Raw genomic sequence first — 18,483 nt, 5'->3', positions numbered from 1 at the left:
TCCATCTTGTCTGAGCACAGTTATTTGAGGTTTTTCTGAGCCCAGTTCTAATAAACACATCAATCACTTAGTCAAGAAATACCACATGCCAGGCACTAAAGTCCTAAGATGTGAAAAAACAGTTGTGAGCCTCAAGAACCTTAAAATTAAATTAGGGCAACAACGGTCCTCACATTCATCAAACAATTAGAGTAATATTAAGTGGTCATCTTAAGTGTTCACTAAACAGAAGTCTATAGAGGTATGACTATTTAAACATTAATTTAGACCCCTTTTTTGGGGTAGTTAAAACTTAGATAAACGGGATAGATAAAGACGAATAAACTCAAAAGGAGTATGACTATGAATAAAGCCTTAGTGTCAGAAATGTGTTTAATGTGCTCGGGGTTAGTCAAGAGATCTATCTGAATCAAGCAAAAATACGTAAGGTCAGACAGTTAGAACAGAGCAAATTATGTACGGCTTGAAAGCTGTGATGTGAAGATAATAAGAACCATTGTGAGCATCTGGACAGAAGAATGGCATGATGAACGTGTCCGTGGGGCTGCTGTCACTGGACCTGGGAAACTAGGGGAAGAACTCAAGAGTGTAAAGACCTGGACATGCAGAGCACCATTCTAAGCACCCCGTGATCTCAACCAGTGTGGTAGGAACACAGAGTTACCCCTCTGAGCCCCATCTCTTCCCATCAACCCATCACAAGCCCCAGCCTTAACGAAAAAAAAATTTCCACCTTGTCTCTGAGCCTGGCATCAAAAGCATAAAACTGAGTTGGAGATCCTGTCTTAAATGGGTTGGTTGAGCATCAGGATCCCAGAATTTTAGAGTTTAAATGGACTTTCAGAGATCCAACATCTTACATTTACAGATGGGGAAACTGAGACCCAGAGAATTTAAGCCCGAGATCGTGTTGACAGTTTACAAACGAAGCAGGACTAAAACCCAGGTCTCTGACTCCTGGCATAGCACCCCCCTTTTTTTAATGTGAAAATTACATGACTATTTTTGTTTCTGAACAAAGCAACCTTAGATATATACACAAAAAAACAAACCGAACCCACTGCCATCAAGTTGATTTTGACTCATAGCGACCCTATGGGACAGAACAGAACTGCCCCCATAGAGTTTCCAAGGAGCGTGTGGCGGATTTGAACTGCCACCCTTTTGGTGAGCAGCTGTAGCACTTAACCACTATACCACCAGAGTTTCCAGATATATAAAGGATGCTTAAAAATTAAGTTTCTCCCGTTTGTGAACTTGGGTGGAGGATCTCTCTCATGTTTTGTAAACATCAAGAAATTCTGCTATCTCCCTGCCTTCCTAACAACTACAACAACAACAAAAACACTGCAGTCGAGTGGATTCCGACTCATAGTGACCCTATAGGACAGAGTAAAACTGCCCCATAGGGTTTCCAAGGACTGACTGGTGGATTCGAACTGCTGACCTTTTGGTTAGGAGCTGCAGCCCTTAACCACTGTGCTACCAGGGCTCCCTGCCTTCCTGGGCCTCACCAATTCAAGAAACACATACACACACACATACCCCAACTTCTACATCAGGGTTTCTCTGGCTGTCAGGTTGTCCCAGTAAAAAACCCAACAGAGTATGCAGAACTACACTAAAAAAAAACCCAGTGCCATCGAGTCGATTCAGGACAGGGTAGAACTGCCCCATAGTTTCCAAGGAGCACCTGGAGGATTTGAACTGCTGACCCTTTGGTTAGCAGCTGTAGCACTTAACCACTACGCAACCAGGGTTTCCAAGAAATACACTACAATACAGTAATATCCATCAGGTCAATGGCATTATCTCTCTGGGTTTTCTTAACCAAGCAAAAATAAAATGACAAAAACCCCTTTCCACCTCATTGTAACATTAGGTGGACCAAAAGTCCAATTCTGGAGTTTTAAACAGGTTCTTTCATTCCAAATATTTAGCACTGCCAAAAATGGTAAAGAGATTATCTACTAACAACGACTAAGCAAAAAAATTAAGGAGATTATCTGCAATAAAAAACCCATTACCTATCTGCAATAGGTAAGTCAAAATGAAAACAGTTGAAAGGAGTCTGGAGAACAAACACTTTAAACAAGACTTAGAGGAGAAAAAAAAACAAGCTAGCCATACCAAATGTTTTCTTTCTAACAGTGCTAGATTGTTTTCTAAGAAGGCAAAGGGTGACAGCCTCAAAGCTAGTTTGAGGGCATGAGTCTGCTCTTTTGTTCCACCTCCATTCTGTACTGGCAAGGAACTAGCATGTATGTCTGGGCTGGTACTGGGCCCTTGGATACATTACCTCCTTGAATCCTCAGGGATCAGAGGTTCACAAGCACCATCTGAATTACCTCTCCCCATTTTACTTTGAAGTTCATGGGATTAAACTGTTTTTTGTTTTTGTTTGAATTATTATGGTAAAAATATACATAAAAAAGCATTTTCCATTTTAATATTTTTTTATGTGTGCAATTCAGTGACATTAAGGACATTCATCAGCTTGTACAACCATCACCACCATCCGTTTCCAAAGTTTTCTATCAATGGGATGAAACTTTCAATGAGGCCCCCCTATTCATTCACCCAGCTGGCTTGATGAGATCACTCTGTCAGACGTTTGTTGTGTGCCCTGCCAAGCTCTGCTTAGGAGAGTACAAGTCATCCAAACCAACAGACAAAAAACGGCTAAAGAGAATGGGCGTCAGGTGAGGAGTCATGGCTCAAATGGTGGAAAGAGGACCATTCCCAGGAGCATGAGGCAGAGAAAGGGTCAGGAAGGTGATGCTGGAATTCTGGTGTTGCAAGGTTCAGGCTGGTTTACCAGGTGAACAAAGGGAGAGCATACCAAGGAAAGGAAGCAGAAATTACAAAGGCTTGGAGGCAGAAAACATAAGGGCACCTTGGAGGAACTGCAAGAAACTGTAAATAGTGGAGGTCATGCAAGTGAGTTTACATGGGGTAGGTAAGATTTATGTCACTGACAGGAAACTAGCCTGGAGAGGCAGGATGGGGGAGGGGGCACGGAGCTCACTGTAGTTTTTTTGCCTAAGATCTCGGACTTTCACAGCCCAGAATAACTGTCCAAGGTAACCACTTCTTACGTTAACTTCTAGCTTTCAATTTCTCTCCTTCCACTCTAGCAGTACAGAAAAGCCTGGGGGAAATAATGACAAATAATGGTACCTAACATGTGATTCCGGAAACCCTGGTGGCATAGTGGTCAAGTGCTATGGCTGCCAACCAAAGGTTCAGCAGTTCGAATCCACCAGGCACTCCTTGGAAACTCTATGGGGCAGTTCTACTCTGTCCTATAGGGTCGCTATGAGTCGGAATCAACTCGATGGCACTGGATTTGGTAACATGTGATTCCTATGCACCAGGAACTGTTCTGGACACTGTGTGGCAGCCCATTTAAGCCTCAACAAGCCTAAGAAATGATGATAGGTATTATTATCATCCCCATTTTACAGAAAAAAACCTGGAGCGCCACAAGATCAAGAGGTTCCCAGGGTTACACAGATAGTTAGGGCAGTGCAGAACATGAACTCAGGTGATCTGCTTCCAGGTCAATCCTCTTAATCCCTGTGCATACAAGAAGAAAGCCACTTCCCTGAGAAATGCTGACAGAGGCGTATGTCCAGATCATTCCAGGTGTCCCCGAGACAGCGTCCATCTAGCAACCCCCGCCAGCCCTCCGCCAACACGTGTCCAGATGCACCTGGGTGGCCTCTTTTTCTTCGAGGTTGCCCATAATATTCCGCTTCAGCAGATTTCCAATGTATAAAAATGTGTACAATTGTTCAAGAGTATGTTCACTTGATTTTGGTTTTGGGGGGAAGGCAATTAGAAAGGAAAATTAAGTATATACCACCTTTCAACTACTTGATCTCATTGAGGGTCTTCCTCTTGTTTGCTGACCCTCTAATTTACCAAGCATGACATCCTTCTCCAGGGACTGGCCGTCAACGAGATGGATTGACACAGTGGCTGCAACAAACTTAACAATGATTGTGAGGATGGCACAGGACCAGGCAGTGGTTCATTCTGTTGTACCTAAGGTTGCTATGAGTCGGAACCAACTTGACAGCACCTATCAACAACAACAACTACAACTTTATAAATAACCCTTTCCCATGCCCCTTATCAAATGTTGTTAGACTCCTCACCAGAAACCTGCTTGGTCCAAGCTTACTCCAAGCCCCTTCACCTTTGTGAAGCCTCCTTCAAAACTTCAGTCAGTACCAATATGTACCTTCTTTAAACTGCTTGGGTTCCCTGTCTTACTTTGTATTCTAGAAGCTATGGTTTGTTCTCCAATTTTCACAGCTTCTATGGCCAGGCAGTATAGTATTATGGAAAAAGCACTAGCTTGGAGTTAGAGGAACCTGAATTCAAGGTCCGGTTCTGTAACTTCTTAGCTGAGTAACCCGATAAAGTATTGATCTTTCTGAGCTTCCACTTCTCCATTGGTAAATAACTCTTTAACTACAGTGAAGATTAAATGATATAATCAGTAGAATGCCTGATGTATATAATAAGTGTTCATGTAATATTAATTTCATTTCTCCCTTTCTTCCCTACTCCCATTTTATACACCACCAAAGAACCCTGTATAATACCTAGCAACTACCGGTCCTTCTACCTGGGCCTCTTAAAGGCCAATTCTAGCACCAAACCACAACGGATCATACTCTCCCCTCCCCCCAATTCATCTTCAAGAAACTTCTATGGTTTTAATCAACTAGCCTGATTCTACCAGCTGCAGGATAAAGTGTTAAGAAGCCCAGGCCCACTTCTGAGGGACAAAGGAAGGGAAACATGGTCAATCTCAGCACCAGCCAGGTGGAGGTAGCACAGCACACATCTTGCTTTGTGACCCAACTCAACCCAATGAACCTCTTAAGTAAAGCCACCATAATTGGAGGCCATAGGTTAGATCTGAGAGAGGTTGTTACCCTATCTACTCTGTCTACAAGCCATCAAATGATGAGCTGATGGGAACACCCCACCTTAAGACCAGAGGTGAAAGAAAGGAGGACTGATGGTGGCACCGCTTTTACTTTTACTTCCCCCACCAAATACCCAAATAATTGGGCTTCTCTTTCCTTTGATGTCTAGTGTTAGTAAGTTTGGTTCAAACATGCAGGTAGGGTTAAGGAATTAAAAAAAAAAACAGGTTGTCAAGAAATTATGCAAGCAAAACTGAACCAAAGCAAAAGCTAAGAAGTTTCCCGAGCACATCCAAACACTGTGAGGACAGAGTAACAGGGGCTGGGACAAGGTGACCATGGTTTCAGGAGACATCTAGGTCAACTGGCATAACAAAGTTTATTCTGCATCCCACTTTGTTGAGTGGCATCTGGGGGTCTTAAAAGGTTGCAAGTGGCCATCTAAGATGCATCATTTGGTCCCAACCCACCTGGAGCAAAGGAGAATGAAGAATACCAAAGACACAAGGAAAATATTAGCCCAAGAGAGTAAAAGTCCACATAAACCAGAGACTCTACTAGCCTGAGACCAGAAGAACCAAACGGTACCCAGCTACCACCAATGACTGCTTTGACAGGGCACACAGCAGAGTCCCGGATGGAGCGGGAGGAAAGTGTGAAGGAGAATTCAAAGTCACGTAAAAAGACCAGACTTAACGGTCTGACAGAGGCTGGAGGGACCCCAAAACTATGGCCCCTGGATGCTCTGTTAACCCACAACTAAAACCATTCCTGAAGCCCACCCTTCAGACAAAGATTAGACAGGACTATAAAACAAAAAAATAACCCATGTAAGGAGTGTGCTTCTTAGTTCAATCAGGTATACGAGACCAAACAGGCGTCTCCTGCCAGAAGGGTGGGTTTTGTCGGAAGGCAGCAAGGGACAGGAACTGGCTGAATGGACACAGGGAACCTGGGGTGGGAAAATGGAGTGTGCTGTCATAATGTGGGGATTGCAACTAATGTCACAAAACAATATATATATAAATTTTTGTATGAGAAATTAACTTGAGCTGTAAACTTTCACAATAAAAAATAAATTTAAAAAATTATGCAAGCTAGCTTAAAAGCCATAGTGCATCAATTTCCTAACATTTCACTTATAAACATTTAGTTATTCATTAATTAAATATTTATTGAATCTTTCTATGTGCCAACATTGTTCTAGGAGCTGGGATATACTAGTGAGTAACCCAGAGAAAAATTCCTACATTCGTGTAACATACATGCTAGTGGAAGGAGACAGACAAGCAGTAAACATAATCAATGAAGAAATTATACAGTATGTTAAAAGATGAGATGTGGTACCAAAAAAAGAAAAACTAGAGTGGGCTAATGGGGCTCAGGAGTGCAGGTGGCTGGAGAGGAGCTTCCCGGTTTAAATAAGGTGGTCAGGATAGACCTTGTTGAGAAGGTGATAATTTAGTAAATACCCGAGTGAGGTGAAGCGGTAAGCCATGATCTGGGGGAAAACCTTCCAGGGCAAAAGACTCAAGGTGGGAGAATATCTGGTGTGTTCAATGAAAAGCAAGGGAATCAGTATGGCTGAAGCAGAATGGGCCAGGAGCAAAGTGGCAGGAATAAAATCATCAGAGATGTAACTAAGCACTAAATCACATAGGATCTTGGAACCACCGTACAGACTTTGGCTTTAACCATCAAAGAGATGGGGAACCACTGAAGTTGTTTTCGTGTTTTAGCTCTTTGTAGTAAGATAGTTACAGACTCAAGAAGTTATAAAAAACAGTACGGAGAAATTCTGTATACTCATCACCCAGATTCCCCCAATGGATGACATCTTACATAACTATAGTGGCATTATCAAAACCAGAAAACTGATTGTCACAATCAACTAAAGACCTTCCTCAGATTTCACACATTTTTGCTCGTACTCATTTTATTTGTTTGTTTTGGTATGTCTTTGTGTATTGTTCTATCATTTTTATCACGTGTAAAGATGTGTATAATACAGAACTGTTCCACTATTGCAAAGGAGCTTCCTCCTGCTGCCCCTTTATAGTCACACCTTTCCCCTCCTCTTTAACCCCTGGCAACCACCGATCTGTTCTCCATCTCTATCACTTTGTCATTTCGGGAATGTTATATAAATGGAATTATGCTACATGTAATCTTTTAAGAGTATATTTTGTCACTTAGCATAATACCAAGATCCATTCAAGCTGTTGTGTCCTTTTTATTGCTGAGTGGCTTTTCACATCTGGGTGATAGGTACACGGAATCTCACATGGATGTACACGTTGTTTAACCATTTACCCATTGAAAAATATTTGAGTTGTTTCAATTTTTTGGGTACTACAAATACAGCTGTTAGGAAATTTGTGTCCAGGCTTTTGTGTAAACATAAGTTCTCATTTCTCTCGGATACATGCCCAGGAGTGCAACTGGTGGGTTGTAAGGTAAGCATGTTCAAATTTTAAAAACAGACTAATTTCCAGAGGGGCTGTACCATTTTACATTCCTACCAGCAATGTATGAGAAATATTGTTTCTCTGCATCCTCACCAGTGTTTGATATTATCAGTATTTTTTATTTTAGCCATTCTAACAACTGTATAGTAGTACCTCACTGTGGTCTTAATTGGTATTTCCATAGTGGCTAATGATGTTGAACACCTTGTGTTTATTTGCCATCCGCACATCTTTTTTTTTTAATGAAATGTCTGCTCAACCTTCACACAAATAGATATAAGCACACCCATGTTCAGTGTAGCACTGTTCACAATAGCAAAAAGATGGAAAAACCTGGGTGCCCATCAATGTACGAATGAGTAAAATATTATGGTATATTCACATAATCGAATACTACACAACGATAAAGAACAACAATGAATCCATGAAACATCTCATGAAATGGATGAATCTGGAAGGCATTATGTTGAGTGAAATCAGTCAGTCACAAAAAAACAAATTCTGTATGAGACCACTATTACAAGAACTCAACAAAAGGTGTAAACACAGAAAACATTCTTTGATGGTTACAAGGGCAAGGAGGGAGGGAGAGGGGAATTCACTAACTAGATAGTAAACAAGAATTATCTTAGGTGAAGGGAAGGACAACACACAATACAGGAAAAGTCAGCAAAACTGGACTAAACCAAAAGCTAAGAAGTTTCCTGAATACAACCAAACACTTCAAGAGACAGAGTAGCATGGATGGGGGTCTGAGGGACCATGGCTTCAAGGGACTTATAGGTTAACTAGCATAACAAAGTTTATTAAGAAAATGTTCTGCATTCCACTTTGGAAAGTGGCGTCTGGGATCTTAAAAGCTAGTGAGCAGCCATCTAAGATGCATCAATTGGTCCCAACCCACCTGGAGCAAAGGAGAATGAAGAATACCAAAGACAAGGAAAATATCAACCCAAGAGATAGAAAGGGCCACATAAACCAGAAACGCCGTCAGCCTGAGACCAGAAGAATTAGCTGGTGCCTGGCTACCACCAATGAATGCCCTGACAGGGATCACAACAAAGAATCCCTGATGAAACAGGAGAAAAGTGAGGTACAGAACTAAAATTCTAGTAAAAAGACCAGACTTAATGGTCTGACTGAGACTGGAGGGACCCCAGAAGACATGGCCCCCAGTCTTTCTGTTAGCCCAAAACTGAAACCTTTCCCAAAGCCAACTCTTCAGACAAAGATTAGACTGGACTATAAGACATAAAAGGAAACCCTGGTGGTGTAGTGGGTAAGTGCTACAGCTGCTAACCAAGAGGTTGGCAGTTCGAATCCGCCAGGTGCTCCCTGGAAACTTGATGGGGCAGTTCTACTCTGTCCTATAGGGTCGCTATGAGTCGGCATCGACTCGACGGCAGTGGGTTTGGTTTTGGGCATAAGACATAAAATGATACTCATGAAGAGACTGCTTCTTAGCTCAAGTAGATGAAATGAGACTAAATGGGCAGCTCCCGTCTGGAGGTGAGATGAGAAGGCAAAAAGGGTCAGGAGCTGGCTGAATGGACATGGGAAATCTGGGGTGGAAAGGAGGAGTGTGCTGTCACATTATAGGGTCACATAACAATGTGTGTATAGGTTTTTGTATGAGAAATTAACCTGAGCTGTAAGTTTTCACTTAAAGCACAATAACATAAATAAATAAATAAACAAAAAGAAATGTCTGTTCAAGTCTTTTGCCAATTTTCTATTCGGATTGTTGTTTTATTACTGTTGAGTTTAAAAAGACCTTTGTCAGATACGTGACTTGCAAAAATCTTCCAGTTGGTAGCTTCTCTTTTCATTTGCTTAACAGTCTTTCAAAGAACAAAAGTTTTGATTTTTATGAAATCCAATTTATACTTTTTTTTTTTCTTATATAGATCATGCTTTTGGTGTCCTTTCTAAGAACTCTTTGCCTAATCCTAAATCTTTTTTAAAGGTTTTACAGTTTATACTTAGATCTATGATCCATTCTGAGTTAATTTTTGTAGACAGTGTGAGAAATCTTGGGAGGGGAGGAGGCAGGAAATCAATTGAAGCCATTCTGGGATTTCTAGAAGAGCAGTGACCTCATAGATTGCCATTTAGAACAATTCCTCCAAAGGCAGTTATTAAAGAAGGCTTTTCCAAAACAATAGTAACCTTTAATCTCTTCATGCATGCTCAAGATATTGTTCCAATACGTTAACAATCTCTCCTAAACAAAACAACCCTGATCCTCAATGCCATGCCAGATATCATCTATGTTAGGAATAAACTGAAGCCTTGAAGGCTGCATCAGAGCTCTCTTTACTGAAAACCTCCTCTCTGAGAAACTGGAATGGCTGTTTTTTCCTTCGTCTTTCAGATGGTAACAAGTAAAACTACCTTAGAGTACAAAAGGCACATTTTTGCTTATTTACCTTTCAAGGATTTTCTTTTTGTTCAAAGCTTCCAAATCTCTGCTTTTTCTCCTTGGTTCCTAGCATGTTACTTAGTAAAAATACACAAGTAGCCAATAGAGAAATACACTTAAGTTTGTATTATAGTTCAAAGGTAATAGGAAAGAAATGTACTTTATTAAGACATGGAGAACAGCTTTCAAGCCACTGCTATTTAATTTCTCACTTAAGTCTGCTGTCACCTCAGGCCACTTTCCTGAAGGCTTCTAAACCTGGGACAACTTAATGGATTAGTGCTGATCACCACGGCTAATTTTCTCACAGGATAGGTGTGCTATTACTTGCAACAGCAGCACTTTTAAGAGAATTTACAAGCTAAAAAAAGGTGCTAAAAATTATTTTCCACACATTTTCCTTCTGATAAAAAGTAAATACTCAATTCAAGAGAAGAGGCAAGTAATCACAATCAAGTTTCTCAGTTTCTCAAAAGACCTAAGAGCTGGGAAAACAAACTCTCCACTGGCACTTTGGTAACATGTACTGAAAATGTAAAGGATATATATCCTTACCCAACAATTCCAGGATTAAGATATACCACAAGGAGATGATCAAACAGATGAGAAAGTAAAAACAAAATGTGCACAAACAGAGGAGTGGTTACATGTATTATGATATAGCCACACAATAGGAAGGCAGCCATGAAAATATGACTTACTGACACAGAATGGTACCCTCAACAAATAGGTAAGTGTGTGGGATGGTGGGGGAAAGCAGACTACAAAATAGCATGTAGAAAATATTATCATTTATGTAAAATACATACACATACAAGCGTGTATGTCTAGAGAGCTGCCTGAATAAATCCCCACAAACTCCTACTCATAGGCGTTCACAGACGTTACCTCTGGGTTGTAGAATTCTGGATGTTTTTTATCTTCGTACTTTTCTACATTGTTCAATTCTTTACAATAATCATGTATTATCTTCCCCAAAACAATGAAGAACTGTCCCTAAGTGTTCTACAGTCATTAACCCTGATAATAATATAATCATATATAACCCCAAACCAAACCCATTGCTTTCAAGTCATTTTCGACTCATAATGACCCTATATGGTAGGACTCAATTCCTGAATACAAATTCAAAAACTAGAACTCAGAATTACCAAAGAAATCTTGCTCCCTATACAGCAGGACTCGATTCATGAATATAAATTCAAAAATTAGAACTCATGATAACAAAGAAATCTCGCTCAAAATAGGTGGGAAATAAAGCTCAAAATCTTGTAGGTAAGTATCAGATAGTAATCAAACACCTGCTGCTATTTAAACTGCTATTAATCATGAGCCAGGGCTCTCTCAGGTTTCTACCCCAATTCCCCAACAACAAAACAGCTTTATGTGGCCATTATTCCAGGAAGGAAACCCTGGCGGCGTAGTGGTTAAGTGCTACAGCTGCTAACCAAAAAGTCGGCAGTTCGAATCCACCAGGCGCTCCTTGGAAACTCTATGGGGCAGTTCTATTCTGTCCTCTGGGGTAGCTATCAGTCGGGATCGACTCGACAGCACCAGGTTTGGTTTGGTTTTATTCCAGGAAAAGAAAGCTCCCATTGCACAACTTAGAAATGTAAACCTATGTTCTCAACTGGAAGGACAGAATTTTTACAATACTCTACTGTTTCAACATCACCTGCCAGATTTATACCTTCACCTATAAACTCAAAGTAAGCACACAGCTACATATGATGGTACAGAAAGAAAACTCCTGCCCAGCCCTGACCTCTACTGTTACAGTTTACTAATGATTAATAGCTAGCATTTACCATATGCCTGCTATCAAATGATGACTATTTGGCCCTCACAACAACTCTGTGAAGTAGGCACTATCATCATCCTCCCATTTTACAGAGAATCTGAGCGTGACTCCCAACCACCACACATATATTTTCTCAACATGAACAAAGATATGCATCTAAATCTATGACATTCAGGAAGAAGGTAAAAATAACCAGCCACGAAAAATCTTATCACACATACAGATGGACAAATTCATAGTCTATGGAGATCTACTTCCAATGATAGAGGCCAAGTACATTTTTGAGGTTGTTGTGTTCACTCGATTCAACTTATAGGGACCCTATAGGACAAAAGTAGAGCTGCCCCATAGCGTATCCTGGGCTATAGCCTTTACGAGAACAAATCACCAGGTCTTTTCTCTCTCAAAGCAGCTGGTAGGTTCGAACTGCCGATCTTTCAGTAGAGGTAGGAAGGCCAAAAAAAAAAAAACCCAAAAACCAACCTTTCATACTTAGGTAAACTAGGGAAAGTAAAACACTCTTTAGTTAACGCTTCATCCTACTTTTGTAGTTAACTGATAGAAAGGGGGCTGGAAAAGGGGGGAGAGAGACAGAGATACTCTAGGCTCATTTCTGTTTTAAAAGTAGGCATGAGATAAAGAGCCCTGACTTAATGAAGTAGTAAAAACATGGGGGACCTAGAAAAAAGTACAACTATCTGGCAGAGCATTCTACTAAAAAACCTCTGAATTAGAGAATATGCATTTATTTCAGACATCACTCAAATGGGCACAGGAAGCCACCCTTGGGGAATCCTAGACCAGCCCTGTAAACCAGAGAGGCCCAGAAAGCAGAACTGGAGGGTGGAAATCCAATGGGCAGGGCACTAGACTAAACCAGAGACTGTCAGAGAGAGAAAAATCAAATGATAAAAATGGCAAATGGAAGAAATGTCCATAAAAGGTAGATTCCAGATGTGCTAGGAAGGTAGAGCAGAGTCAGTGACACTTCCCATTTTACAAACAGAGCCTCATGCCCTTAAAGTTCTCAACCAGCTCTAAGAGCAGGTGGACAGACAACTTCTAAAGAAAAGCCCTCCAACCCCTTACAATCAACATAGCCAAAACCAACCTCACTGTTTTCTCCTCATTTATGACATCCTACCAGCCATTCCAAATTCAACATGTCAGCCATCTTCCTCTTTGACCTTAGTCTTTTTTGCTCTGTGGTATATAAAAACATCTTGTGAACCAGTCTCCTTTCCATTCCTGCTATCACTGCCCTGTTTAGGTCCTATATACTACTGCCCTGGACAATTCCAAAAAGTCTCAGACCCTTCCTCTCGAGTCCACTCTGTTAACTGTGGAACTACACTCTGCTGCACCTGAGAGTCCACAGCACAGCATCGATGTTGTTACGGTTTCCTCAGATGTAAGTTTCTGAGAACAGAAATGACGTCTCTCCCTCTGGTTCCACAGCTGACTGTGTGAGACAGATACTACAAGAGCTCCAACAGATGCGAGATCATCTGACAAAAAGGGAGGGGGCAACTACCAGAAAGCAGAGATGCCCCCAAACTGAAACCACAGGCATTTTACAGTGAGCATTTTATCAAGTGCCAATTAAGAAAGGAGCCTTGGTGCTGCAGTGGTTAAGAGCTTTGCTGCTAACCAAGAGGTCACAGTTCAAATCCACCAGATGCTTCTTGAAAACCCTATGGGGCAGTCCCACTCTGTCCTATAGCATCGCTATGAGTCAGAATTGGCTTGATGACCAGGGGTTTGGTTAATTAAGAAAAGCTGAGTGCACAGGAAATGCTGTACAAAATCTGATTTATTCATCTCACTATAATATTACTTTTTAGTTATCTAGTTATCAAATGTTAATCAAGCATTTATGACTAGAAAATAAACTCATTTCATTTCAGTTTACTTGAAAGGCATTCTCCCCCAGCTACTTTCAAAGAGGAAGTATCAAAAACTTTTAGGCCGAGAAAGCAAGAATAAAGGAATGTATTTTCAGCTAATTTATCCACTGAATGCGTTGTTTGTATCCCTTCCAGTTTTGTTCAGAAAACTGTTACACAACCGTCTCCCCCTTCTTGCCTCTTTGGAATGAAGTGTCAAAAGTAAATACAACAAATTTGAATAATAAGCTTCTCTTTCTCATGTCCTGAGAAGTTGGCCCTTAAATGTCATGCACAGTACCATTTAGGGCAGTGGTTCTCAACCAGGAGCAATTTTGCACCCAGGGGACATTTGACAACGTCTGGAGACATTATCTGGTTGTCACAAGGTGGGAGGTGCTAGTGACATCTAGTGGGCAGAGGCCAGGGATGCTACTCAACATTCTGTACAGGACAACAACCCACAAGGCAAAGGTTTATCTGGCCCAAAATCCCAAAGTTGAGAAACCCTGTCTTAGGAGTAGGTACAAGGTATGCTGTTGGGATGGTTAAAAAAAAAAAAAAAAAAAAAAGCCGAAAAAAGGCAGATATTCCATAGTATAAAATATAACATTCTGGTACAAACATTACTTTTTTTTTTTTTTTTACAGACACAAATACACAAGGTACACACTGGTACCTTAAAATCCCAAAATTACATATACTATGGGATGGGAGGCAGTAGTACGTAGACATTTAGAGTCAATTAGGCCTGATGTTATCTTTTAGAGTTGTTATTTCAAGAAACTCTAAAGGCAAATAAGATCTCCGGTTTCATGAGTTTATGGGAAACACACACTGGACAAAATCAGTACAACGAAAGGGGACAGGACAATCTGATTCCCTACTATGAACCACTTGTCACGAATGAGAACACGTTTATCTTCTGGCACTCCATCAAATAACAAGAACAACTATCATACCAATAAACATCAGCTCCAACTTATCTGAAAATAGTTGCTGCTGCTGTTGCTGTTTTTAACAGTCTCAAAAACAAGTCCCTTCATATAAACTGTGATGCAGGCTAAGATCAGGCCTCTATTTTTGTTTTACTCCCCTCAAACTACGTGAATAATTCCCATCCCTAAACGTTCTCATTAATTGTGGGTGGAAAGAGGTGGTGAATGCTAAGATTTATGATTCAACCTCCCCCCTCCCCACCATCACCAAGTAATAAAACACATCCTGAGGCAGCAAAGACAATTCCTAGAAAAGCGCCTTAGAGTTCACAGCAAAAACCGTAATCTACTGCGAAAGATCTCATCAAACGAATGTTCTCCTTAAAGTTAAGGAAAGTTATTTTACAACCTTCAAAGCTGCTTGAAGATCAAGTCCTGCTCGCAGAATAGTAAGCTCTCTTCCTTTCTCGGCTCCTGCTTCCTCAAAGCCCACACCACGTAGCAGATCCCAGCCCAGGAGTCAGAAGTGCCCCTCACCACCAGGTGAATAACAACTCGGTGCGGTGCACACTGACCGCGCTCCTTCCAGGTGCCGGGTGAACGGGTGCGGGGGAAAGCGGCGTGGACGCAGTCAGACCTCCCCAGGCGCTCCGGCTGATCGGCCAGCCCCGGGTCGCCTTAGGAACCCGCTTCTCCAGGTGGAGCCCCCTTGGGTTCAAATCCAAGGGGAAGTGCGTAAAGAGAGTCTTTCCACTGCTGCACCACGCTGCTCCCGCTCGAGAGAGGCGGCTCCCATCCCCGCCCTTCCAGACCTGCGCCCCCTAGCTTATCCCCGCGCGCCCCCCGCCCGCCCTTGTCCGCGCGCCGGGCTGTGCACCACGTCAGCCGTGCGCCCCCGCGTCCACGCACCTCGTTCAGGAACTTGGTCACGTCGTATACTTTGTGGTGCAGGATGATCCAGGTGCTCTTGTTGTGGTTGTGCTCCTTGATCTCGTCTAGGGTATAGTACTTCACAGCCTTGTCCGACGGCTCCGCCATCTCGGAAATGCGAACCCAAGGCTCTGCACGCACCAGCGTCCCAGAAGAACAGACCAACTGGGGAACTCGACCCAGACACCCCGCTCCCTTCTCCGGGATGGGGCTCCACGGCCGCGTAGGGCGGGGCGGGCGGGGCGGGCGGGGCAGAGCACGGGCTGATTGGTCGCACCGCTTACCAGCAGAGGGCGCCCCTCGCCTCCGGCACGCCCCGCCCCGCCCCGTGCGGGCGGATGATTGGCTGCTGGTGGGGGCGGGGCCTATCGGAGGCTACGCAGCCTCGGGAGGCAGCGGGTGAAAGGGTGCCGGGCGGCTGCAGCTGGAGGGCTGGGCACGGAGGCTGGGCCGCATGCGCGGATTAGCTTGGCGCGGAAGAACAAAGGCGGGGCAGGGCAGCAAGAGCAAAGTGCGTGGTGCCGAAGTTCACCTGGTTATGGCCCACCTCAGCGTCTAACCGCGGTGGCGTGTTCCAACCAAGTTCAACCAGTCGTGCTCCGACCTTACTGTGCAGCAAAAGGAGTTGCACTTCAAGTGCCAAAAAACGGGCACGGTGGGTAAGCTGTTAGCATACACGTAAAACACAAGAGGGCGTCCTGGGCTAAAAATAAGGAGTACATTATAAAACAATTTTATAACTCAAGCTCGATGAAACAAATGTTACCCAAAATAAGCTTTTATAAAGTAAACTTTTACAAACTTAATTCTCCTTATCTGCTTTCCACTCGGGATTTGGATTGCCTAGTTTTCGCAGGGAAATAAAAGAAGAATGTTTGAATTTTTTTTTCCTTAAAAATAAAAAGCTTCCAAGTTATTCCTGTAACTCTGAGATAGCTTCTCCGCTGTTGACCAATTACTAGGCAAACACTTATGTATTAGTTATATATCTTGTCTCAACAGTATATTGTTTAGGGTAAATCATAAACTATCTCCACCACTTCATTATTAACCGCAGTTGGAACAGTCAGGAAGAGTACCTCCCCAGCCAGGCACTCTCCTCCTCTCCTTACAAGATAAAATATCACACATGAAAAATTACGTATGTTTGGAAAAAATGAGGGAAAATTCCAGCCTATGAAGTCATTAGAAAAAAAAAAAAGTGCTATTTATGCAACCTAACACTTCAAGGGATTTGGTTCCTTGGCTTGGAGGTTTAGGGTCATATTTTCATGGGACATTCCAGTTAATTAGCCTAATAACGTGTTTAGTGTTTCTGTTCTATCTTCTAGTTCCTGGTGTAGTGCCTGGGGTCTTAAAAGCTTGCAAGCAGCCATCCAAAGCCCAACAACTGGTCTCTATTTGCAACAGAGAAAGGATATTTAAGAATAGGATATGGAATGTGCAGCTAATTGCCTCCATGAACAGTTGCCTCCTTTGCCATAAGATCAGAAGAACTGAATGGTGCCCAGCTACCATTACTAAACATTTGATCAAAGATTGCATAGAGGAATCCTGAGCAAAAGGGGGAAAATGTACAAGAGAATTTCAAAATCTCATGGACTCCAGACTTTCTGGAGCCATAGAGGTTGGATGAATCCCTGAAAGTACTGCCCTGAGATGATCTTGAAACCTTATACCAAAAATATCCCCTGAAGTTTTCTTAAAACCAAACAACAGTTTAGTTTACCAGTAAAAAATGACTGCCTTGAGCATTATGCTTTAAGAACTATCCATATGGGATCAAACTGACAATAGCAACTGGAAAGATTAGATAGGAAGCTTGAGGGCAGTCTGAGTTTTTGTTCATGGAGGAGGAAAAACTCAAAAGGAGGTTAAGAATGGTTGCACAACTCAAAGAATGTACTCAGTGTTACTAAATTATACATGTAGAAACTGTTGACTTGGTATCTGTTTTGCTGTGTATATTCTTAACAACAACAAAACAAATAAAATTTAGGGGGGAAAAAGCCATTAGATACATTGCTATTAAGGCCCTTTACAGCAACAGTAGCTAACTGCAAAAAGAACTGTACAACAGGTTACACATGTATGTCACCCTTCCAGGTGACTCTGCACAATTCTAGCACATATTCGGTGCGTGGTGAATGTTAGTTCCCTTTTCTCCCAGCTTACCTCCTCCAGGGGATGAATAGCCGTAGAGAAGAAAACATCTTTTGAAGCATTCCAAATATTTTTTATTTTATATTTTACTTTCTCTCTTTTTCATGTTAAGCATACATTTGCAAGTTTTAACACTAGTTTCAGAGATATTTCTAAGGACCTGGTGACACAGTGCTTAAGAGCTCAGCTGGTAACCAAAAGTTTGGCAGTTCGAATCCACCAGCCACTCCTTAGAGACCCTATGGAGCAGTCCTACTCTTCATCAACTCAACTGAAACAGGTTTAAATAGAGTTAACAAGAAAACAAGGTAAGTTATTTGTACTATAAAACTAACCAGTTGTGGTTCATGCATAATACATGTTTAATTACACATCAACAAAAACATAATGTAGAAATGATTTATATGAAAGTTCTATACTTTGTAAACATTTTCTTTTTTTTAAATACATAATTTTGGGATTATAGATTCAGAGGAAGTTGCAAAGATAGCAGACAGGTGTAGCCTTCACGGTGTTTGTCCAGTGGTTACATCTTACATAACTGTAGTATAATATCGAAACCAGGAAACTGACATTGTTCCAATGTATGTGTATTCTTATGTCATTTTATCACATATGTAGATTTGTGCAACCACTACCGCAATCAAGATACAGAGCTTTCTATCAGCACAGAGAACTCCCTTGTATGCCTCTTTACAGTCACCCGCTTAACCACTATCCCTAACCCCTGGCAACAACTAATCTCTTTTCCATCTCTGTAATGTCATTTTGAGGGTGTTGTATAAATGGAATTATGCAGTATGTAACCTTTTGAGATTGACTTTTTTTCCACTTAGCATAATAACCTTGAGATCTTGTTTCCTGTATTGACAGTCTGTTCCTTTTTACTGTTCACTAGTATGAGCCCTGGTAGCACGGTAGTTAAGACC

The 18,483-nt window shown here is 41.8% G+C and overlaps 1 protein-coding gene across 1 annotated transcript in view; it reads right to left on the bottom strand.

The window, feature by feature from the left end:
• Positions 1–15,619, bottom strand: part of LOC100668612 (cytochrome b5) — a 47,288-nt gene extending 31,669 nt beyond the window's left edge. The window contains exon 1 of the mRNA XM_003406246.4: positions 15,371–15,619. Within this exon, the coding sequence (XP_003406294.2) occupies positions 15,371–15,499 (129 nt within the window). The 5' untranslated portion in view covers positions 15,500–15,619. The remainder of the gene's footprint in view (positions 1–15,370) is intronic.
• Positions 15,620–18,483: the final 2,864 nt, after the last annotated feature.

Source organism: Loxodonta africana, chromosome 11 (assembly GCF_030014295.1).
Source record: "Loxodonta africana isolate mLoxAfr1 chromosome 11, mLoxAfr1.hap2, whole genome shotgun sequence".
Classification (NCBI taxonomy): domain Eukaryota; kingdom Metazoa; phylum Chordata; class Mammalia; order Proboscidea; family Elephantidae; genus Loxodonta; species Loxodonta africana.
The sequence above is the reverse complement of the archived record's forward strand: the minus strand, read 5'-3'. Positions and strand labels throughout refer to the sequence as shown.